The 24,574-nt window shown below is 54.6% G+C and overlaps 1 protein-coding gene across 1 annotated transcript in view; it reads left to right on the forward strand.

Moving 5' to 3' along the window:
• Window positions 1-24,574, forward strand: part of smtnl (smoothelin, like) — a 58,534-nt gene that overhangs the window by 27,056 nt on the left and 6,904 nt on the right. Inside the window, exons 2-4 of the mRNA XM_060848248.1 lie at window positions 14,497-14,587; window positions 17,056-17,280; window positions 22,006-22,081. Of these exons, the coding sequence (XP_060704231.1) occupies window positions 14,497-14,587; window positions 17,056-17,280; window positions 22,006-22,081 (392 nt within the window). The remainder of the gene's footprint in view (window positions 1-14,496; window positions 14,588-17,055; window positions 17,281-22,005; window positions 22,082-24,574) is intronic.

Here is a 24,574-nt window from a genome sequence, read left to right on the forward strand (position 1 = left end):
GGGACTGTGTAGGACAGTGTGGGACTGAGTAAGACAACGTGGGACTGTGTAGGATAGTGTGGGGCTGCGTAGGATAGTGTGGGACTATGTAAGACAGTGTGGGACACTGTAAGACAGTGTGGGACTATATAGGACAGTATGGGGCTGTGTAGGACAGTATGGGACTGTGTAGGACAGTGTGGGACTGTGTAGGACAGTGTGGGACTGAGTAAGACAGTGCGGGATGTGTAGGACAGTGTGGAACTGTGTAATACAGTGTGGGGCTGTGAAAGACAGTGTGGGGCTGTGTAGGACAGTGTGGGACTGTGTAGGACAGTGTGGGGCTGTGTAAGACAATGTGGAACTGTGTAGAAGAGTGTGGGGCTGCATAGGATAGTGTAGGACTGTGTAAGACAGTGTGGGACAGTATAAGACAGTGTGGGGCTGTGTAAGACAGTGTGGGGCTGTGTAGGACAGTGTGGGGCTGTGTAGAAGAGTGTGGGGCTGCGTACGACAGTGTGGGACTATGTAGGACAGTGTGGGGCTGTGTAGGACAGTATGGGACTGTGTAAGACAGTGTGGGACTGTGTAGGACAGTATGGGACTGTGTAAGACCGTGTGGGACTGTGTAAGACAGTGTGGGATGGTGTGGGACTGTGTAAGACAGTGTGGGGCTGTGTAGGAAAGTGTACGGCTGTGTAGACGAGTGTGGGGCTGCGTAAGGCAGTGTGGGACTGTGTAGGAGAGTGTGGGACTGTGTAGTACACTGTGGGGCTGTGCTGGACAGTGTGGGACTGTGTAGGTCAGTGTGGGACTGAGTAAGACAGTGTGGGACTGTGTAGGACAGTGTTGAACTGTGTAGGACAGTGTGGGACTGTGTAAGACAGTGTGGGATGGTGTAGGACAGTGTGGGACTGTGTAAGACAGTGTGGGTCTGTGTAAGAAAGTGTGGGACTGTGTAGACAGTGTGGGACTGTGTAAGACAGTGTGGGACTGTGTAGAAAAGTGTGTGACTGTGTAGAAAAGTGTGGGGCTATGCAAGATAGTGTGGGACTGTGTTAGACAGTGTGGGGATGTGTAAGACAATGTGGGGCTGTCCAGGTCAGTGTGGAACAGTGTAGGATAGTATGGGGCTGTGTAGGAGAGTGTGGGACTGTGTAGGACAGTGTGGGGCTGTGTTGGACTGTGTGGAACTGTGTAGGACAGTTTGGGACTGTGTAAGACAGTGTGGGACTGTGTAGGACAGTGTGGGGCTGTGTAGGAGAGTGTGGGACTGTGTAGGACAGTGTGGGACTGTGTAAGACAGTGTGGGATGGTGTAGGACAGTGTGAGACTGTGTAAGACAGTGTGGGGCTGTGTAGGACAGTGTGTGGCTGTGTAGACGAGTGTGGGGTGCGTAAGACAGTGTGGGGCTGTGTTGGACAGTGTGTGACGGTGTAAGACAGTGTAGGACTGTGTAGGACAGTGTGGGTCTGAGTAAGACAGTGTGGGACTGTGTAGGACAGTGTGGGGCTGCGTAGGAGAGTGTGGGCCTGTGTAAGACAATGTGGAACTGTGTAGGACTGTGTAGGACTGTGTGGGGCTGCGTAGGACAGTGTGGATCTGTGTAAGACAGTGTGGGGCTGTGTAGGGCAGTGTGGGACTGTGTAGGACAGTGTGGGGCTGTGTAGGGCAGTGTGGGACTGTGTAGGACAGTGTGGGACTGAGTAAGACAACGTGGGACTGTGTAGGATAGTGTGGGGCTGCGTAGGATAGTGTGGGACTATGTAAGACAGTGTGGGACACTGTAAGACAGTGTGGGACTATATAGGACAGTATGGGGCTGTGTAGGACAGTATGGGACTGTGTAGGACAGTGTGGGACTGTGTAGGACAGTGTGGGACTGAGTAAGACAGTGCGGGATGTGTAGGACAGTGTGGGACTGTGTAATACAGTGTGGGGCTGTGAAAGACAGTGTGGGGCTGTGTAGGACAGTGTGGGACTGTGTAGGACAGTGTGGGGCTGTGTAAGACAATGTGGAACTGTGTAGAAGAGTGTGGGGCTGCATAGGATAGTGTAGGACTGTGTAAGACAGTGTGGGACAGTGTAAGACAGTGTGGGGCTGTGTAAGACAGTGTGGGACTATGTAGGACAGTGTGGGGCTGTGTAGGACAGTATGGGACTGTGTAAGACAGTGTGGGACTGTGTAAGACAGTGTGGGGCTGTGTAGGAAAGTGTACGGCTGTGTAGACGAGTGTGGGGCTGCGTAAGGCAGTGTGGGACTGTGTAGGAGAGTGTGGGACTGTGTAGTACACTGTGGGGCTGTGCTGGACAGTGTGGGACTGTGTAGGTCAGTGTGGGACTGAGTAAGACAGTGTGGGACTGTGTAGGACAGTGTTGAACTGTGTAGGACAGTGTGGGACTGTGTAAGACAGTGTGGGATGGTGTAGGACAGTGTGGGACTGTGTAAGACAGTGTGGGTCTGTGTAAGAAAGTGTGGGACTGTGTAGACAGTGTGGGACTGTGTAAGACAGTGTGGGACTGTGTAGAAAAGTGTGTGACTGTGTAGAAAAGTGTGGGGCTATGCAAGATAGTGTGGGACTGTGTTAGACAGTGTGGGGATGTGTAAGACAATGTGGGGCTGTCCAGGTCAGTGTGGAACAGTGTAGGATAGTATGGGGCTGTGTAGGAGAGTGTGGGACTGTGTAGGACAGTGTGGGGCTGTGTTGGACTGTGTGGAACTGTGTAGGACAGTTTGGGACTGTGTAAGACAGTGTGGGACTGTGTAGGACAGTGTGGGGCTGTGTAGGACAGTGTGGGGCTGTGTAGGAGAGTGTGGGACTGTGTAATACAGTGTGGGACTGTGTAGGACAATGTGGAACTGTGTAGATAGTGTGGGACTGTGTAGGACAGTGTGGGACTGTGTAAGACAGTGTGGGATGGTGTAGGACAGTGTGAGACTGTGTAAGACAGTGTGGGGCTGTGTAGGACAGTGTGTGGCTGTGTAGACGAGTGTGGGGTGCGTAAGACAGTGTGGGGCTGTGTTGGACAGTGTGTGACGGTGTAAGACAGTGTAGGACTGTGTAGGACAGTGTGGGTCTGAGTAAGACAGTGTGGGACTGTGTAGGACAGTGTGGGGCTGCGTAGGAGAGTGTGGGCCTGTGTAAGACAATGTGGAACTGTGTAGGACTGTGTAGGACTGTGTGGGGCTGCGTAGGACAGTGTGGATCTGTGTAAGACAGTGTGGGGCTGTGTAGGGCAGTGTGGGACTGTGTAGGACAGTGTGGGGCTGTGTAGGGCAGTGTGGGACTGTGTAGGACAGTGTGGGACTGAGTAAGACAACGTGGGACTGTGTAGGACAGTGTGGAACTGTGTAGGACAGTGTGGGACTGTGTAAGACAGTGTGGGTCTGTGTAAGAAAGTGTGGGACTGTGTAGACAGTGTGGGACTGTGTAAGACAGTGTGGGACTGTGTAAGAAAGTGTGGGACTGTGTCGACAGTGTGGGACTGTGTAAGACAGTGTGGGGCTGTGTTAGACAGTGTGGGACTGTGTTAGACAGTGTGGGACTGTGTAGACCGTGTGGGATTGTGTAAGACAGTGTGGGGCTGTGTAGACAGTGTGGGACTGTGTTAGACATTGTGGGGCTGTGTTAGACAGTGTGGGACTGTGTTAGACAGTGTGGGGCTGTGTTAGACAGTGTGGGACTGTGTAAGACAGTGTGGGGCTGTGTTAGACAGTGTGGGACTGTGTAAGACTGGGTGGGGCTGTGTTAGACAATGTGGGACTGTGTAAGACAGTGTGGGACTGTGTTAGACAGTGTGGGACTGTGTAGGACAGTGTGGGGCTGTGTTAGACAGTGTGGGACTGTGTTAGACAGTGTGGGCTGTGTTAGACAGAGCGGGGCTGTTTAGACAGTGTGGGGTGTGTTAGACAGAGCGGGGCTGTTTAGACAGTGTGGGACTGTGTAGGGCTGTGTTAGACAGTGTGGGACTGTGTAGGACAGTGTGGATCTGTGTTAGACAGTGTGGGACTGTGTAGGACAGTGTGGGGCTGTGTTAGACAGTGTGGGACTGTGTTAGACAGACTGGGGATGTGTTAGACAGAGTGGGGCTGTGTTAGATAGTGTGGGACTGTGTAGGACAGTGTGGGGCTGTGTTAGACAGTGTGGGGCTGTGTTAGACAGAGCGGGGCTGTTTAGACAGTGTGGGACTGTGTAGGACAGTGTGGGGCTGTGTTAGACAGTGTGGGACTGTGTAGGACAGTGTGGGGCTGTGTTAGACAGTGTGGGACTGTGTTAGACAGAGTGGGGCTGTGTTAGACAGAGTGGGGCTGTGTTAGATAGTGTGGGACTGTGTTAGACAGAGTGGGGCTGTGTTAGACAGAGTGGGGCTGTGTTAGACAGTGTGGGGCTGTGTTAGACAGTGTGGGACTGTGTTAGACAGTGTGGGACTGGGTAAGATAGTGCACTGCTGTGTTAGACAGTGTGGGGCTGTGTTAGACAGTGTGGGACTGTGTTAGACAGTGTGGGCTGTGTTAGACAGTGTGGGACTGTGTTAGACAGTGTGGATCTGTGTAAGACAGTGTGGGGCTGTGTAGGGCAGTGTGGGACTGTGTAGGACAGTGTGGGGCTGTGTAGGGCAGTGTGGGACTGTGTAGGACAGTGTGGGACTGAGTAAGACAACGTGGGACTGTGTAGGATAGTGTGGGGCTGCGTAGGATAGTGTGGGACTATGTAAGACAGTGTGGGACACTGTAAGACAGTGTGGGACTATATAGGACAGTATGGGGCTGTGTAGGACAGTATGGGACTGTGTAGGACAGTGTGGGACTGTGTAGGACAGTGTGGGACTGAGTAAGACAGTGCGGGATGTGTAGGACAGTGTGGAACTGTGTAATACAGTGTGGGGCTGTGAAAGACAGTGTGGGGCTGTGTAGGACAGTGTGGGACTGTGTAGGACAGTGTGGGGCTGTGTAAGACAATGTGGAACTGTGTAGAAGAGTGTGGGGCTGCATAGGATAGTGTAGGACTGTGTAAGACAGTGTGGGACAGTATAAGACAGTGTGGGGCTGTGTAAGACAGTGTGGGGCTGTGTAGGACAGTGTGGGGCTGTGTAGAAGAGTGTGGGGCTGCGTACGACAGTGTGGGACTATGTAGGACAGTGTGGGGCTGTGTAGGACAGTATGGGACTGTGTAAGACAGTGTGGGACTGTGTAGGACAGTATGGGACTGTGTAAGACCGTGTGGGACTGTGTAAGACAGTGTGGGATGGTGTGGGACTGTGTAAGACAGTGTGGGGCTGTGTAGGAAAGTGTACGGCTGTGTAGACGAGTGTGGGGCTGCGTAAGGCAGTGTGGGACTGTGTAGGAGAGTGTGGGACTGTGTAGTACACTGTGGGGCTGTGCTGGACAGTGTGGGACTGTGTAGGTCAGTGTGGGACTGAGTAAGACAGTGTGGGACTGTGTAGGACAGTGTTGAACTGTGTAGGACAGTGTGGGACTGTGTAAGACAGTGTGGGATGGTGTAGGACAGTGTGGGACTGTGTAAGACAGTGTGGGTCTGTGTAAGAAAGTGTGGGACTGTGTAGACAGTGTGGGACTGTGTAAGACAGTGTGGGACTGTGTAGAAAAGTGTGTGACTGTGTAGAAAAGTGTGGGGCTATGCAAGATAGTGTGGGACTGTGTTAGACAGTGTGGGGATGTGTAAGACAATGTGGGGCTGTCCAGGTCAGTGTGGAACAGTGTAGGATAGTATGGGGCTGTGTAGGAGAGTGTGGGACTGTGTAGGACAGTGTGGGGCTGTGTTGGACTGTGTGGAACTGTGTAGGACAGTTTGGGACTGTGTAAGACAGTGTGGGACTGTGTAGGACAGTGTGGGGCTGTGTAGGACAGTGTGGGGCTGTGTAGGAGAGTGTGGGACTGTGTAGGACAGTGTGGGACTGTGTAAGACAGTGTGGGATGGTGTAGGACAGTGTGAGACTGTGTAAGACAGTGTGGGGCTGTGTAGGACAGTGTGTGGCTGTGTAGACGAGTGTGGGGTGCGTAAGACAGTGTGGGGCTGTGTTGGACAGTGTGTGACGGTGTAAGACAGTGTAGGACTGTGTAGGACAGTGTGGGTCTGAGTAAGACAGTGTGGGACTGTGTAGGACAGTGTGGGGCTGCATAGGAGAGTGTGGGCCTGTGTAAGACAATGTGGAACTGTGTAGGACTGTGTAGGACTGTGTGGGGCTGCGTAGGACAGTGTGGATCTGTGTAAGACAGTGTGGGGCTGTGTAGGGCAGTGTGGGACTGTGTAGGACAGTGTGGGGCTGTGTAGGGCAGTGTGGGACTGTGTAGGACAGTGTGGGACTGAGTAAGACAACGTGGGACTGTGTAGGACAGTGTGGAACTGTGTAGGACAGTGTGGGACTGTGTAAGACAGTGTGGGTCTGTGTAAGAAAGTGTGGGACTGTGTAGACAGTGTGGGACTGTGTAAGACAGTGTGGGACTGTGTAAGAAAGTGTGGGACTGTGTCGACAGTGTGGGACTGTGTAAGACAGTGTGGGACTGTGTAGAAAAGTGTGTGACTGTGTAGAAAAGTGTGGGGCTATGCAAGATAGTGTGGGACTGTGTTAGACAGTGTGGGGATGTGTAAGACAATGTGGGACTGTGTTAGACAGTGTGGGACTGTGTTAGAAAATGTGGGACTGTGTAAGACAGTGTGGGACTGTGTAGGACAATGTGGGACTGTGTAAGTCAGTGTGGGGCTGTTTTAGACAGTGTGGGACTGTGTTAGACATTGTGGGGCTGTGTTAGACAGTGTGGGACTGTGTTAGACAGTGTGGGGCTGTGTTAGACAGTGTGGGACTGTGTAAGAAAGTGTGGGACTGTGTTAGACAGTGTGGGACTGTGTAAGACTGGGTGGGGTTGTGTTAGACAATGTGGGACTGTGTAAGACAGTGTGGGACTGTGTAAGACTGGGTGGGGCTGTGTTAGACAGTGTGGGACTGTGTTAGACAGTGTGGGACTGTGTTAGAAAATGTGGGACTGTGTAAGACAGTGTGGGACTGTGTAGGACAATGTGGGACTGTGTTAGACAGTGTGGGACTGTGTTAGACAGTGTGGGCTGTGTTAGACAGAGCGGGGCTGTTTAGACAGTGTGGGCTGTGTTAGACAGAGCGGGGCTGTTTAGACAGTGTGGGACTGTGTAGGGCTGTGTTAGACAGTGTGGGACTGTGTAGGACAGTGTGGATCTGTGTTAGACAGTGTGGGACTGTGTTAGACAGAGTGGGGCTGTGTTAGACAGAGTGGGGCTGTGTTAGACAGTGTGGGGCTGTGTTAGACAGAGCGGGGCTGTTTAGACAGTGTGGGACTGTGTAGGACAGTGTGGGGCTGTGTTAGACAGTGTGGGACTGTGTAAGACAGAGTGGGGCTGTGTTAGACAGTGTGGGACTGAGTAAGACAGTGTGGGGCTGTGTTAGACAGTGTGGGGCTGTGTTAGACAGTGTGGGACTGTGTTAGACAGTGTGGGACTGTGTTAGACAGTGTGGGACTGTGTAAGACAGTGTGGGGCTGTGTTAGACAGTGTGGGGCTGTGTTAGACAGAGTGGGGCTGTGTTAGACAGTGTGGGACTGTGTTAGACAGTGTGGGACTGTGTAAGACAGAGTGGGGCTGTGTTAGACAGTGTGGGGCTGTGTTAGACAGTGTCTCTCAGCATCAGCAGAGGTGAAGGAATGTTCATGTTTTGGGTGCAGTGATTCTGATGCACGTTTCTGGCAATCGAGATGTGTTTCGGGGACAGTTGGTAACTTGGAGTGTGTGAGGGCTGTTGGTGATGTGACGCAATTTGAAAACTGAGTGGGAGAGAGAGCTCTGCCCAGCTTGGAACTGTCACTTTAAAACTCAATCATCTGCCCCTTCCCAGAATGCTCTTTGTGGGATCCTGCTGTGCACAGGTTAACATCGCAGTTCTGACATGACAACAGTGACTGCCTTTCCAAGCCTGGTTGTCAATTTGTTCGGGACACGCTCAGAGTTTGACAGTCTCCATGTAAATGCACATCTTTCTTTTTACTGGAGGGCAACGAGTAACAGTCAATGAAACCGGGAGTGTTGACGTCACTGAGCTGAGATAAACAACGTTCCAGATGGTCATCAGCTCAGAAATGTAAAACTTCCCCACAACAACCACTCACTAACTCAACCCAATCAGCGAGGAACTGAAACACAGCGATGTGGCCGAGAGAGAGAGAGAGAGAGGAGAAGATATATAAAGCCTTGGGAAAAGAAACTTCTCCCAAACACAGGTTTTCAAACCTACAGCAGATGGGATTTCCTGCCACAATGGCACCTCTCTCCGACCCTCGATGGTAGTGGGCTGTACCCGGAGAGAGAGAGCTCAGGGACAATCCCCCTTGGGAAAGGTCAGAGTCCTCACCTAACCTCAGGAATGACAATAAATCCCCATCAAACCCTCCCAGGACAGGGACAGCACAGGGTTAGATACGGAGTAAAGCTCCCTTTACACTGTCCCCCATCAAACACTCCCAGGACAGGGACAGCGCGGAGTTAGATACAGAGTAAAGCTCCCTCTACACTAACCCCATCAAACACTCCCAGGACAGGGACAGCGCGGGGTTAGATACAGAGTAAAGCTCCCTCTACGCTAACCCCATCAAACACTCCCAGGACAGGGGCAGCGCGGGGTTAAATTACAGACATTGTTGTGTGTAAGGGTTAATGCTGCAATGAACACACCAGGAACACAGACCCATCTGATTGACCTTTCGGGTCCAGCTGGGGCCGACGCCAACCTCAGAGTCACATGGCTGTGTCGAAAAGACACCAATGAAAATACAAGCAAACAATTCACAGTGAGATTCACTGGATTATTGAGGGAGCGCCGCACTGTCGGAGGGTCAGTGCTGAGGGAGCGGCACACTGTCGGAGGGTCAGTGCTGAGGGAGCGCCGCACTGTCGGAGGGTCAGTGCAGAGGGAGCGCCGCACTGTCGGAGGGTCAGTGCTGAGGGAGCGCCGCACTGTCGGAGGGTCAGTGCTGAGGGAGCGCCGCACTGTCGGAGGGTCAGTGCAGAGGGAGCGCCGCACTGTCGGAGGGTCAGTGCAGAGGGAGCGCCGCACTGTCGGAGGGTCAGTGCTGAGGGAGGGCCGCACTGTCGGAGGGTCAGTGCTGAGGGAGGGCCGCACTGTCGGAGGGTCAGTGCTGAGGGAGTGATGCACTGTCGGAGGGTCAGTGCTGAGGGAGTGCTGCACTGTCGGAGGGTCAGTGCTGAGGGAGGGCCGCACTGCCATGTGTTTGCTAATACCAGCCGGCTTGGCTCTCTCTCTCTTATTCCTGATGAAGGGCTTATGCTCGAAACGTCGAATTCTCTATTCCTGAGATGCTGCCTAACCTGCTGTGCTTTGACCAGCAACACATTTGCAGCTTTGCTAATACTATCCCTAATATTTTTTGCCTAGAACTTTCCTCAACACAAGAGTTAACCAAACGAGAGAACTAACCCATTTTCCCCACGTGGGATCAGTCCAAACAGGTTTATTGTTCACAATAGTGAGGGCGGAGATACTGGGCTCAATGCTCAGGGCGGGGGGGTAACTCTAGGCCAAAGGGAAAGGCAGCAAGGCAGGATGGGAGGGGGATCTGAGAGAATCACAAAGGCCGACAGACTCCGAGAGGGAGAGGGCCGTTTGAGGGTCTCCGGGAGTAGGGAGAGAATCTTGAAAGCAGTCTCTTTTCCTGCACCCTCTATATGATCTGTGTCTCTCAGCCCCTTGGCTGCTGGGTCTCGCCCTCCCCTGCAGAGCTACCAGAACATTCTGAGCAGCTGATGTCACCGATTCCTCTGGCAGCTCTCCCCCTCATCATTCACCCATCGGCTTGCTCTCCCAGCTCCTGTCCAGCCCCCCCCACCCCCTCCCCAAGCCCTTCCCGGGATCCAGTCCCTTGGTGTCACCCCTCCCCTCCTCACCCACCTCCCACTGCCCATTGACCTCCCTCACCCCTCTGCTCCCCTCCCATTGCCCACCACCCCACTCCCTCCCATCGCCTCCAGCAAACAGCTCTCTCACATCACACTGTTGTGGGTTTGTTTAAAACAAGTAGAATCCAGTTTGACGACATCGAACACGTCGGTATTCCCAGTGTCAGGAGCTTGGATCAGGAAGGTAGATCCTATTGCTATTCTCCTGGTAGGGCTCTCCAACATCCCTCCAGGGGGTGCGAAACATAAACATAATCCTCTCCCCCACCCCCACCCACCCAATCACTGGGTCAGGGCAAGGCCATTACTCCCCTCAGGGCTGTGCTAGCTCTCTGAGAGAGCCCTCCAAGAGATATAGAGGGAGTGTAGGGGCTGGAGGGGGTTACAGAGATAGGGAGGGGGTGTAGGGGCTGGAGGGGTTACAGAGATAGGGAGGGGGTGTAGGGGCTGGAGGGGGTTACAGAGATAGGGAGGGGTGTAGGGGCTGGAGGAGGTGATAGAGATAGGGAGGGGTGTAGTGGCTGGAGGGGGTTACAGAGATAGGGAGGGGTGTAGGGGCTGGAGAGGGTTACAGAAATAGGGAGGGAGGGTAGGGGCTGGAGAGGGTTACAGAGATAGGGATGGTAGGGGCTGGAGGGGGTTACAGAGATAGGGAGGGGGTGTAGGGGCTGGAGGAGGTGATAGAGATAGGGAGGGGTGTAGTGGCTGGAGGGGGTTACAGAGATAGGGAGGGGTGTAGGGGCTGGAGAGGGTTACAGAAATAGGGAGGGAGGGTAGGGGCTGGAGGGGGTTACAGAGATAGGGAAGGGGTGTGGGGGCTGGAGGAGGTTACACTGAGATAGGGAAGGGGTGCAGAGGCTTGTGGAGGTGATCGTTTGAGGGTGGGGGGTGTGAGGTTACATTGGTCTTGGAAATCAAAGATAGGAATTCTAAAGTTGTGATGTGGAGGAGCCGGTGTTGACTGGGGTGGACAAAGTTAAAAATCACACAACACCAGGTTACAGTCCAACAGGTTTAATTGGAAGCACTAGCTTTCGGAGCGACGCTCCTTCATCAGGTGGTTGTGAGCGTTGCTCCGAAAGCTAGTGCTTCCAATTAAACCTGTTGGACTATAACCTGGTGTTGGGGGATTTGGAATAGTCTCGAGTTATTATTGATCCAGTGCCAACGTGTACCAGTGAACGGAGAGGGGGCGGGGCTAACTGAATAAGCCGGACTGTGTCCCCCAATATTCAGCTTTGGGATTCCTCAACTATTCCGACATTGTCAATACCCATTCCCAGCTCAACCCCCTTCCCTTGGTCCCAGCCCTTCCCAGGAAATGCTCCCACAAGAAATTCTAAATTATAGCAAATCTTGGAGATGGTACAGGCTCCTGCCAACACTCCTCCCTCCCGTGTCCCTCCCTCCCGTGTCCCTCTGTACCGTGTCCCTCCCTCCCGTGTCCCTCTGTACCGTGTCCCTCCCTCCCATGTCCCTCCCTCAAGTGTCTCTCTCTCCCGTGTCCCTCCCTCCCTCCCTCCCATGTTCCTCCCTCCCGTGTCCCTCCCTCCCATGTCCCTCCCTCCCTCCCGTGTCTCTCCCTCCCATGTCCCTCCCTCCCTCCCGTGTCTCTCCCTCCCGTGTCCCTCCCTCCCGTGTCCCTCCTGCCTGAAGTGGGTGGGGGTCTCTCAGTGCTTGGAGCTGACAGGGGCTGCAGTCCCCCCAGGATGGCTAGGCCGTGGTGGGGGAGCTGTCGGGGGTGGGGGTGCTGTCGGGGGTGGGGGTGGTGTCTGGGGTGGGGGTGCTGTCGGGGGTGGGGGTGGTGTCTGGGGTGGGGGTGGGGGATCTGTCGGGGGTGGGGGTGCTGTCGGGGGTGGGGGTGGTGTCTGGGGTGGGGGTGGGGGGGGTGCTGTCGGGGGTGGGGCTGCTGTCGGGGGTGGGGGTCGGGGGGTGGTGAGGGTGTAGTCAGTGTCCTGTCCCAGTGCCTCGACATGGTGTTTGGTTGGAATGTCCTGTCTCTGACCATCGCCCTGCTCACTGACACTGGGAGACCCTGCTGCATTTCCCATTTGTATTTGGGATCTTCCCAGTCCCGATGGGCTCAGAGGACGATGGGGTTCGTCAGTGACCTTGCCCAATGACCTGTGAGGTGTATTTTGTTGTTGTAAAGGGGGTAGTGGGTTAGCCCAGGGGCTGGTGAGCGGACGGGTTAATGTGAGGCTAGGTGCAGGCAGAGGAAGGGAAGGTGAATGAAGACAAACCCAGTTTCTCCGTCTGACAGCGGCTCTCGGACAGACTCCACACTCTCACACTCTAACCTTTATTCCATTTTGGAAAGACGTCTCTCCATTTAGCTCCCGGGGCCTCTCAGTGTCATTCTATTAAAAGATCATTGTTTATGCTCCATCTGTCATGGATCAACACTTAACAGAAGCTCATCTCTCCCTCGCTCTCTCTCTCTCCCTCTCTCTCTCTCTTTCTCTCTCTCTGTCGTCACTCAAGACAGTCCACATTTTAAACAGGGCCATTACAAACCAGACCGGAGAGCTCTCTGTGCTGTAGAGAAAGTGTGAGAGAGTAAATATTTCCTGGGGAGAGAGAGAGAGAGAGAGAGGGGAGAGACTGCAGACTGGGCCAGTTCCAGCCACCGTCACGGCAGCATTGGGAACAGCGTGTACCTGTGAGTGATTCTGGGGTAAGGGCAGGGCTCAGGCAATGGGGGTCGGACCAGACAGGAGGGCAGCAGCAAGGGGCTGAGTGGCCTTCCCTTCTTCCCAACTTGTTGAATTATCATGTTCCTCCCTCCCGTGTTCCTCCCTCCCGTGTTCCTCCCTCCCGTGTCCCTCCAGCCCGTGTCCCTCCCTCCCGTGTCCCTGCCTCCTGTGTTCCTCCCTCCCGTGTTCCACCTGCCCGTGTTCCTGCGTTGTCGTGATGGAGGGGGGGTATTTGCACAGGAAGATCCCACAAAGGGCCGTGTGATTGTGGCTGGATCCCTGTCTCTGTGGAATATCGATATTGTCCTGGACCCCAGACAGACAGAGCTCCCCCCACCATCCTGGTCCCTTCATGTTCGTGGCTGTGGGATCCTTCCTGTCCGTCGGTGACTGGGATTGGTCCCACACTCCACAGGTACCGGGGGGTGGGGGTGAGCATGGCTTTGGGACTCCGAGCTGAGTGGGTGCCCCTGTGTTTGGCCATGAGGCTGGTGTAGTGTCTCTGGGCACAGGCCCATCTCATTCACTAACTGCACTCCCCGTACAACTTAGGACCCCGCTGTCTCTCTCCCACCCCCACTCCTCTGCACCCCCTCCCCACCCCAGCCTCTCTCCCACCCCCCTCCCCACACCGGCTTCTCTTCCACTCCCCTCCCCACCCGGCCTCTCTCCCACCCTCCTCCCCACCCGGCCTCTCTCCCACCCCCCCCCCCTCCCCACCCCACCTCTCTCCCACCCCCCTCCCCACCCGGCCTCTCTCCCACCCCACCCTCCCCACCCCACCTCTCTCCCACCCCGTCTCTCTCCCACCCCCCTCCCCACCCGGCCTCTCTCCCACCCACCCCCTCCCCACCCCACCTCTCTCCCACCCCCCTCCCCACCCGGCCTCTCTCCCACCCCGTCTCTCTCCCACCCCGTCTCTCTCCCACCCCCCTCCCCACCCGGCCTCTCTCCCACCCCACCCCCTCCCCACCCCACCTCTCTCCCAGCCCCCTCCCCACACCCACCTCTCTCCCACCCCACCCCATCCCCACCCGGCCTCTCTCCCACTTCCCTCCCCACCCGACCTCTCTCCCACCCCCCTCCCCACCCGGCCTCTCTCCCACCCCACCTCTCTCCCACCCCCCTCCCCACCCCGGCCTCTCTCCCACCCCACTCCCTCCCCACCCCGCCTCTCTCCCACCCCCCTCCCCACCCGGCCTCTCTCCCACCCCACTCCCTCCCCACCTCTCTCCCACCCCCCCCTCCCCACCCCACCTCTCTCCCACCCCCTCCCCACCCCGCCTCTCTCCCACCCCCCTCCCCACCCTGGGCTCTCTCCAGCTCTCTACCCCTGCCCACTGCTGAGCCACTGCACAGCCCCCTCCCCTCGCCTGCTCCCTGCCCCCTCCCTGTCTCAGTTTGGCGTCACCCCGACAGTCCCTGGGTTTTGGAACTAGCCCCCTCTCTCCTGTCATTAAACTCTCAGGGATTTACAACTTCACCGGCTCCGGAATCACCGGCTGTATCCCGGCCTTGGGTAAAGTTGTCCCTTTGACCTTTTTGGGATTTAATTCCATCCAGTTGTGTTTCCATCCTGTGGACTGAGGGCCCTGGGCCTTTCCGAACCCTGGGAGCTCTCTGTCAGTTCAGGTCTGATTGAGCTCAGGGTGAAGGGTCTCGGGCCCCCATTCTGAGCGATGGAGTGGGGGGAGGGGGCAATGCTGGGACAAACAGTGACCCCAGATACACAACCTCTTCTCAGTCACTATCTCTTCCTCAGGCTCATATTCCTGTCTCCCTGCTGCCAGGGAGATGGGGAGAGATTGATCCCGGAGTTTCTGAGCAGTTTAACTAATTTCCTTCTCTCTCCTTGTCTCCTTCAGCTGGATGGGAAAACTCCAGAACAGAACGGGACAGACACAGGCAGATTAACAAAAGCCAGCACCGAAATGAGCAAGTTACAATCCACTAAAGGCAAGGACCCTATTTGTGACTGAACTGAGACCCTCGTGCGTGCAAGTTATAATTATCTGGGTTCTGGTGAACAATATTTGGACCAGCTCTTCTTTCAGATTCTCTACTTGAGAGAGGAATGGTTTCTCAAAGTCAGAAACCGCACACTCGACCGAACACTCACTGCGACCACCTTCCCGTCCCCTCTCCTCCAGCTACTTCCAAACGGTTCCCTTTGAACATTCCAGAAACACAGACACTAGGGTCTGGATTCATTTCCCACTCCAGAGGCACCAGCACGAAATCCAGGCTGAGATTCCCAAATACTGTGCTGAGGGAGCGCCGCACTGTCGGAGGGTCAGTGCTGAGGGAGCGCCGCACTGTCGGAGGGTCAGTGCTGAGGGAGTGCTGCACTGTCAGAGGGTCAGTGCTGAGGGAGCGCTGCACTGTCGGCGGGTCAGTGCTGAGGAAGTGCTGCACTGTCGGAGGGTCAGTGCTGTGGGAGTGCCGCATTGTCGGAGGGTCAGTGCTGAGGCAGTGCCGCACTGTCGGAGGGTCAGTGCTGAGGGAGCGCCGCACTGTCAGAGGGTCAGTGCTGAGGGAGTGCAGCACTGTCGAGGGTCAGTGCTGAGGGAGTGCCGCACTGTCGGAGGGTCAGTGCTGTGGGAGTGCCGCACTGTCGGAGGGTCAGTGCTGAGGGAGTGCCGCACTGTCGGAGGGTCAGTGCTGAGGGAGTGCTGCACTGTTGAGGGATCAGTGCTGAGGGAGTGCTGCACTGTCGGAGGGTCAGTGCTGAGGGAGTGCCGCACTGTCAGAGGGTCAGTGCTGAGGGAGTGCCGCACTGTCAGAGGGTCAGTGCTGAGGGAGCGCCGCACTGTCAGAGGGTCAGTGCTGAGGGAGTGCCGCACTGTCAGAGGGTCAGTGCTGAGGGAGTGCCGCACTGTCAGAGGGTCAGTGCTGAGCGAGTGCCGCACTGTCAGAGGGTCAGTGCTGAGCGAGTGCCGCACTGTCAGAGGGTCAGTGCTGAGCGAGTGCCGCACTGTCAGAGGGTCAGTGCTGAGGGAGCGCCGCACTGTCAGACTGCAGTTGGTGGATGACCCACTCTGTGTAACTGGAGTCTTGGTGTGGGCCTGAATTGAGGAGCTGTGGAGCTGCGGTTAGTGTGTGAGGTGAATGGAAGTTGTTCGCGTGAATGGTGTTAGAATTAAAATGTCGATCCCGCCCAGTGCAGTGCCCAGCCGATCGGCCTGTCCAGGAGGCGTCCACTCAGCCTGAGGTGCATACCCTGATCCCCCCCCAACAATGCCCTGTCTCCCTGCTAGTTACTCATAACCTGACAGTGCCCCCCTTCAAATAATTTACCTGATTCCTTTTTAATGTTCCTGTTGAATCTGCTGCCTGGGGTCTGTCAGGCGGCCAGTGCTGTGCACCTCTCAGTTTGCAAACTGAAACACTCTCTCTGAACCTCCTGCCAGTGACTTCAGTCCCATCACAAACCCTCTGGGCTGTGAACTGGAATTTAACCTGAACACTTCTCCCCCGAGGAGATCATCTCCAGCTGCCAGTTTCTCAGGATTTGACACAGAGTTCTGGATCGAGGGAGATTGTTGTGAAGATTTACTGTAAACTCTTCACTCTTCCTGAGTTCGGAAAACAGAATCCCGTTTGAACTATCCCCAGCTGGCTGCTGTGGTCACTCTCCTTAAAGCCATGAAAATTATATTTATATGACTCCTCTCTTTCATCTTGTGAACAGTAAAGTTTGATTGTGCTTTGCCTGGTGCTGGTGGGGGTGTGGGGGGGGGGAGGTGGTGGGGGTGTGGGGGGGGAGGTGGTGGGGGGTGGGGGTGTGGGGGGGGAGGTGGTGAGGGGTGGGGGGAGGTGGTGGGGGGTGGGGGTGTGGGGGGGAGGTGGTGGGGGGTGGGGGGAGGTGGTGGGGGGTGGGGGTGTGGGGGGGGGAGGTGGTGAGGGGTGGGGGTGTGGGGGGGGAGGTGGTGAGGGGTGGGGGGAGGTGGTGGGGGTGGGGGTGTGGGGGGGGGAGGGGGTGGGGGTATGGGGGGGGGAGGTGGTGAGGGGTGGGGGGAGGTGGTGGGGGGTGGGGGTGTGGGGGGGAGGTGGTGGAGGGTGGGGGTGTGGGGGGGAGGTGGTGGGGGGGGGGGGGAGGTGGTGGGGGGTGGGGGTGTGGGGGGGGAGGTGGTGAGGGGTGGGGGTGTGGGGGGGAGGTGGTGAGGGGTGGGGGGAGGTGGTGGGGGGTGGGGTGTGGGGGGGAGGTGGTGGGGGTGGGGGTGTGGGGGGGGAGGTGGTGAGGGGTGGGGGGAGGTGGTGGGGGATGGGGGTGTGGGGGGGGGAGGTGGTGGAGGGTGGGGGTGTGGGGGGGGGAGGTGGTGGGGGGTAACAGTAAGGTTTGGGATCTTCTGTGCAGAGCAGAGCGGACTCTCATGGAATTCTGTGTCCTGCCCCTCACCCCCTCCCCGGTCTCCCCGAAGCAGTGCAGGAGCAGAGTGGAGCCGGTAGCCAGACCTCCCCCTCACAGGAACACCGGCCTGCGGCAGTGGGTCTCCCTCACCAGCCCATCACCGCCATCACCAAACCCGGGGAGAAATTCGCAGCAGAAATGTCAACCACCACCACCGTGCGATCCGACACCTTCAGCAGCCAATCAGCTGCCAGCAGGCACCAGGCAGACACCGTGAGTCAAACAGTGCATCAGTCAGGTAAGGAAAACCCCATCATCCCCACAGCTCCCCCCCAACACTGACCCTCTGACAGTGCAGCACTCCCTCATCACTGACCCTCTGACAGTGCGACGCTCCCTCAGCACTGACCCTCCAACAGTGCGGCACTCCCTCAGCACTGACCCTCGGACAGTGCAGCACTCCCTCAGCACTGACCTTCCGACAGTGCGGCACTCCCTCAACACTGACCCTCTGACAGTGCGGCTCTCCCTCAGCAATGACCCTCCGACAGTGCGGCACTCCATCAGCACTGACCCTCCGACAGTGCGGCACTCCCTCAGCACTGACCCTCTGACTGTGCGGCTCTCCCTCAACACTGACACTCCATCAGTGCGGCACTCCCTCAGCACTGACCCTCCGACAGTGCGGCACTCCCTCAGCACTGACCCTCCGACAGTGCATCACTCCCTCAGCACTGACCCTCCGACAGTGCGGCACTCCCTCAGCACTGACCCTCCGACAGTGCATCACTCCCTCAGCACTGACCCTCTGACAGTGCGGCACTCCCTCAGCAGTGACCCTCCGACAGTGCGGCACTCCCCCAGTACTGACCGTCCAATGGTGCGGTGCTCCCTCGGCACTGACCCTCCGACAGTGCGGCACTCCCTCAGCACTGACCCTCTGACAGTGCGGTGCTCCCTCAGCACTGACCCTCTGACAGTGTGGCACTCCCTCAGCGCTGACCCTCTGACAGTGCGGCGTTCCCTCAGCACTGACCCTCCGACAGTGCGGCACTCCCTCAGTACTCACGCTCCGACAGTGCGGCACTCCCTCAGCACTGACCCTTTGATACTTTGGTGTAGCTGATGAGGTTTCTGTTTTATAAACCCAAGTGAAGTGACTCAAATAAATGAGATTGGAGCTCTCTCCTGTATGAATTTACAAGAGCCTGGAGGGTGCTCCCTCACACTGAGGCCAGCCCCTGGTGAAAGGGGAATGGAAGGGTCAATTAATCCTTGTGTTTCAGTCAGTAACAGGATTGCAGTTTGGTCAGTGGAAAGGGGAGAGTTAAATCTGAAATCACTCTGTGACAATGATGAGGTTGCTGCTGCTGAAGACCCAGATGCAATGCGAAGGCAAATCCTGAAAATGTTTCAGTGGGTCTGGAAAGTGAAAGATCGGATATCACAGGATCCTGTGAAATGATGCTGAACCCATCTGGATTTGCCATTGAGGCAGCGTCCCTGCCTTTGGCAGCAACTTAGGCCGATGAAGTAAGGACAGGATTCTGGTTCCAGACTGGGATGGGCTGTAAAACCACTCATCACCCAGTCACTCAGGAAAGCTGCTCCCCAAACTCCACCTTCACACGGTGTGGTTCCATCACCGAGCAAGTCCAGAGAGTGTCACCTTCTAACCAACCTTTCATGATGCTGCAGCTTCCAGTGACTGGAACGAGGAAGCAAGAGATAAGGCAGGACCCATCCTGTGATGGACAACATCTTTAGGTCCAATGTTGGATCCAACAATCTAACAATTCCCAAATTCGACATTCATGAGGATATTGGATAATGTAAGGGGTATGGAGAAAAAGCAGCAGAATGACACTCAGCCCATCGATAGGCTAGTGAAGGGCCGATGGGCTGAATGGCCACTCCTGCCCTGTAACAATTTGCTGATTCAATGTGACTCTGGGCCACAGTCAGGACAGTAGGAGCCCCTCGCTGGCCCAGGCTGAGAGGAGACATTAATCATACCCATTAATCATCTTCCACAAACATCAGCATGGACATTCTGATTCCAGTCAGGGAGAAAGAGCAATCCTGTCACCAAGAAATCTCCCTTGACTGAAGACATGGTTTCTAACCACATTCCCACACTGCTACCTTGCTGAATGTTTTTAAGGCAAAGATAGGTTTTTGAACAGTAAAGGAATGAATGGTTATGGTGAGTGGGCGGGTACATGGAGCTGAGTCCAGGAAAAGATCAGCCCTGATCTTGTAGAATGGGGGAGCAGGCTCGATGGGCAGGATGGCCTACTCCTGCTCCTAGGTCTTGTGTTCTTTAACCAGGCAGCCATGAAAGGAATCATCACTATCTTCCTGACTTCATCACAGCTGGGGGGGGGTGGGGGGAGCCTGGGACTGGAGCTTTATATTCACTCATGAGATGTGGGTGTCACTGGCTGGGCCCAGTATTTATTGCCCATCCCTAGTTGCCCCTTGAGAAGGTGGGGGTGAGCTGCCCTCTTGACCCGCTGCAGTCCATGTGCTGTGGGTTGACCCACAATGCCCTTAGGGAGGGAATTCCAGGATTCTGACCCAGTGACCGTAAAGGAATGATGATACAATTCCAAGTCAGGATGGGGAGGGGCTCGGAGGGGACCTTGCAGGGGGTGGTGTTCCCATGTATCTGCTGCCTTCTAGATGGAAGTGGACCTGGGTTTGGAAGGTGATGTCTGAGGATCTTTGGTGAATTTCTGCAGTGCATCTCGCAGACGGTACACACTGCTGTTACTGAGTGTGGGTGGGGGAGGGAGGGGGTGTTTGTGGATGTGGTGCCAATCAAGCGGCTGCTTTGTCCTGGATGGTGTCGAGCTTCCTGAGTGTTGTTGGAGCTGCCCCCCCATCCAGGGCAAGAGGGGGGTATTCCATCACACTCCTGCCTTGTGCCTTGTAGATGGTGGGACAGGCTTTGGGGAGTCAGGAGGGGAGTTACTCACTGCAGGATTCCCAGCCTCTTGATTTGAGTTAGAGAGAAGGAACTTCCTAAGTATGATTGATTTTAACTGAAAATGGGTCAAAGTGATTGGTTTACGCAGTCCTGCAGCAGGAAGAAATCAGCCAATCCCTGGGGTGATTTTATCCTGTGCAAATGAGCAATTCCAAAGTTTTGCAAATGGACGTAGATTCACGGATGTTTCTGAATCACCTCGTTCTCCTCGAGAAGGAGAGAGCTCCAGTGTGGGATCAACAATTAAAACATCACTGAAGGAAATGAAGAGCTCAACCTCATTCTTTGGCGTGATCAATCCTCACCAGAATGGGTCACCACTGTTAGAGATTGGAAACAGTGCTTCCTTCCGTCTCCCACAGATTAAACCCCTGTCACGTTTCACAGACCCATCACAAGGGGCTACAACACCGACAGGAAGGGGGCATGCAGTGGAGACTCAGAAATGCTATCACTCACAACAGAACAAGTGAGTGTCCAGTCCTTAACCCCAGAGAGAGTCTGGGTCTGAGACAACGGAGTACAGTCATTGAGAGTATCCCAGAGCTGAGGCTGTACCTGGTCGTGATGGACTGTGGGAATGTAAGAAGAACCTTGCAGGACCTTGTATCTGTGAACAGAAAGCCAAGAGAAACTAGAGTCTCGGAGCAAATTACTGCAGGTGCTGGAATCTCCACTGAAAACAAATGCTGGGGACCACAGCGGGTCACACAGCATCCGTGGAGAGAGAGAGAGGGAGAGAGCTAACGTGTCCAGTCTAGAGCTGCAGAGGGCTGATGGAGGGTCAGCTGGTCATTTGCCATTGTCAGAAACCAGCGCCTGCTCAGATGATAATGAAAAAGAAATAAATTCTCCAGCCCCACAGGAGAAGCATATGACCACCAGGAGACCAGGGAGTCTATCATCAGCTTTGACAGAGGGACCCAGACCAACACTGGGAGATTGGGTTTCATAGTCACTAACCCAGCAAGGTCTGACCCTGCGTGGGGATGGATTTTTGAGGGCAGTTAGGGAAGTGCAATAAATGCTCATGTTCCACAGGGACAAAGACAGTGGGGGGAAGATGTAGAGGGATAGGGTTAACATCAGCAGCAGATCGACAATGACAATATCAGTAATGGCAGCATTCTGCCTGCTGCAGGAACCTGACCAGGGGTAAGGCTGATGTAAGCACATCCTCGGCAGAAAATAAAGAGTATTACTGAAAACACAAAAGTCGATTTGTCGAAGATTTTAATCAGGGCCTCACCAGGACAATTCATAATTCTGGATCAGTGATGCTGGAAGAGCACAGCAGTTCAGGCAGCATCCAACGAGCAGCAAAATCAACATTTCGGGCAAAAGCCCTTTTTATTCCTGATTAAAGGCTTTTGCCCGAAACGTCGATTTCACTGCTCCTTGGATGCTGCCTGAACTGCTGTGCTCTTCCAGCACCACTGATCCAGAATCTGGTTTCCAGCATCTGCAGTCATTGTTTTTACCTGGACAATTCACAAGAATACCAACCGTTGGTGTCTGAGAAGGGTGTGCTGATTAGTTGGTGTATGAGGAGGGTGTGCTGATTGGTTGGTTTATGAGGAGAGCCTGCTGATTGGTTGGTGTATGAGGAGGGTGTGCTGATTGGTTGGTGTATGAGATGAGCATGCTGGTTGGTTGGTGTATGAGGAGAGCCTGCTGATTGGTTGGTGTATGAGGAGAGTGTGCTGATTGGTTGGTGTATGAGGAGAGCATGCTGGTTGGTGTATGAGGAGAGCCTGTTGATTGGTTGGTGTATGAGGAGGGTGTGCTGATTGGTTGGTGTATGAGGAGGGTGTGCTGATTGGTTGGTGTATGAGGAGAGCCTGCTGGTTGGTTGGTGTATGAGGAGGGTGTGCTGATTGGTTGGTGTATGAGGAGGGTGTGCTGATTGGTTGGTGTATGAGGAGAGCCTGCTGGTTGGTTGCACTGTGATTGGTGGGGGAGTATGTGAATATGGAGAGTTGAGCTGTCTAAGAGTTCATTTGGTGTTCACTGCTGCTGTCTCTCTTTCAGAGTGGAATATCAGCACGAGCAAGACCACCTCTTCCGGTAGTTACTCAGTGTCCAGCGATGTCCACTCTCCATCCAGGTACCGACTTGGGACAACCACCCCAAACATCTCAACATGCTCACCCCTGACCACCTGAAGTCAGCTCTGATCTCGTCTGATCATGTTTATCATCACCTTTACCCTTGGGATCCAAACCCATGTCTGATTGTAGACTCACCCACTCAGCTCTGGTCCAATCAGCACCCCCTCCCATCTTGTAAAAGTGTGTGTCGATCCAAAACCCCATTTCCCATGTCCTGACACCTCCCCCTCCCCCTCCTCCACCTCCCACCTCCACCCCCTTCCCTGAGTCCCAGTCGCCCATCACCAAGTGCTCACCCAGACTGATTCACTCCTGTGCTGGTAGTTTCCCGTTCTCTTCCCTGGTGTTGCCTCTCCCTGTGTCTCTGCAGCCCCTTCCAAATCTGGCTGCTGGATTTGAACTTGTGAGGAAAACCCCCCCGATGCAGCGAAATAAACAGAGATTGCAGGAGCAGCTCTGGGGTCGTCTGCAGAGAGAGAGAGAAACACGGTTAACATTTGGAACCCAGTATGTCTCATTCTCAGCTTGTATTTTCACTGGATTACCATCGCTCCCCTGTTAGTGGCTGGGCCCTGGACTCTGAAACTCCCTTCCTAAACCTCTCCATGTCTCTCCCTCATTCTGTACGTTGGCCCCTTAAAGGTTTATGTTGAGCTGCCCTAGTGTCTCCTTATGGGCTGTTTGATCAGTGTCGCAGGGAAATGCTGCTTGATATTGGAGGCAGCTCAGAGACGGTTCACAGGGTGTCTCTGGGAGGGTGAACGGGTCAGGACTGTACTCACTGGAGCTTAGAAGATGAGGTGATCTCATCAAAATATATCGATTCCCAAGGGGCTTTGACAGGGTCAATGCTGAGAGGATGGTTCCCCTCAGGGGAGACTCGAGGAGCAGAAGGCATGGTCTGAGATTAACAGGGCGCCAATGTAAGACAGAGATGAGAAGGAATATCGGCTCTCAGAGGGGTGTCAGTGTTTGGCACTGCCTGCCGCTGAGCGCTGTGGGGGTAGAGTCCATGTGTATATTTAAGGCTCATTCGGGGAATCATGAATTCCAGGGAAAGGGCAGGAAATGGACATGAGGAATGTCGGATCATCCATGATCCTACTGAAGGACTGAGCAGGCTCAAGGGGCTGAATGGCCTCCTCCTGTTCCTGATCCTTTGGTCAAACACTTGAGATGTGAATAAATCTGAGTCATTAAGGGTTAGGGGTTAGGGAGAAAAACTGTAAGGAAGAAGGATTATACACCGATTCCTGGCTTAGTCACAGAGAGACAAGAGAGAGAGGGAGAAAGTGGCAGGGATAGGGAGGAAGAGAGAGAGGGAAAAAGAGAGAGGGAGAGAGAGAGGGAGAAACAGAGACGGAGAGAGAGGAGGAGAAAGAGAGAGACAAGAGAAAGAGGGAGAGGGAGAAAGAGGCAGTGGGAAAAAAGGGAGAGGGAGAGAAAGAGAGAGGGAAAGAGAGAGAGAGAGGAAGAAAGAGAGAGAGGGAGGGGGGAGGGAGAAAGAGAGAGAGGGAGGAAAGTTCACAAAGACAAAGCCACAAATATCTCATAAAAAGTGAAAGAATTGTGGATGCTGTAAATCAGGAACAAAAACAAATTGCTGGAAAAGCTCAGCAGGTCTGGTAACATCTGTGGAGAGAAATCAGAGTTGACATTTCGGGTCTATTTCTGTGAAGGGTCACTGGACCCGAAATGTTAGCTTTGATTTCTCTCCGTGGTTCCTGCCAGACCTGCTGTGCTTTTCCAGCAATTTCTGTTTTTGTGGCCACAAATATATTCCAAGGAATGAGAGTAAACTCTGCACATTGACGGCTTCCTGTCGGGAGATGGACCATTCCCTATGAGCGGGAAAATGAGCAACATTTCCCTCAGTGTAACCCCCATTCAGCTCACCAGCAGAACAGCAATGAAATAGTTTGATCCCAACCCCCCACAGATCCTGGTCGGTCGTGCTTAAACTGACAATCTCTCCGAAATCATGAAAACCATTCACACTCCATTGGCCCACCTCAGAACGGATAGTCCCAACCAGTACTGAGCAGACGCCTTCAAACCAGCACGACATGAGGCGGGGAGCTCATGGAGTTGTTTATGACCAGTTACAGAAGTAGACCCTGCAAATTATTCCACAGGATTTCACAATGACCCTTAAAGTGAAAAGTATTAAATATCAAAGGGAGTGGAAAGTGAGTGAGGGGGGAGAGTGGGATTAGACTGGGTGGGATATTAAAGGGAGTGGGGAGTGAGGGAGAGAGTGGGATTAGACTGGGTGGGATATTAAAGGGAGTGGGGAGTCAGGTATAGAATGGGATTAGACTGGGTGGGATATTAAAGGGAGTGGGGAGTCAGGTATAGAATGGGATTAGACTGGGTGGGATATTATAGGGAGTGGGGAGTGAACGGGAGAGTGGGATTAAACTGGGTGGGATATTATAGGGAGCGGGGAGTGAGGGGGAGAATGGGATTAGACTGACTGGGATGCTATA

This window comes from Hemiscyllium ocellatum, chromosome 31 (assembly GCF_020745735.1).
Source record: "Hemiscyllium ocellatum isolate sHemOce1 chromosome 31, sHemOce1.pat.X.cur, whole genome shotgun sequence".
Classification (NCBI taxonomy): Eukaryota; Metazoa; Chordata; class Chondrichthyes; order Orectolobiformes; family Hemiscylliidae; genus Hemiscyllium; species Hemiscyllium ocellatum.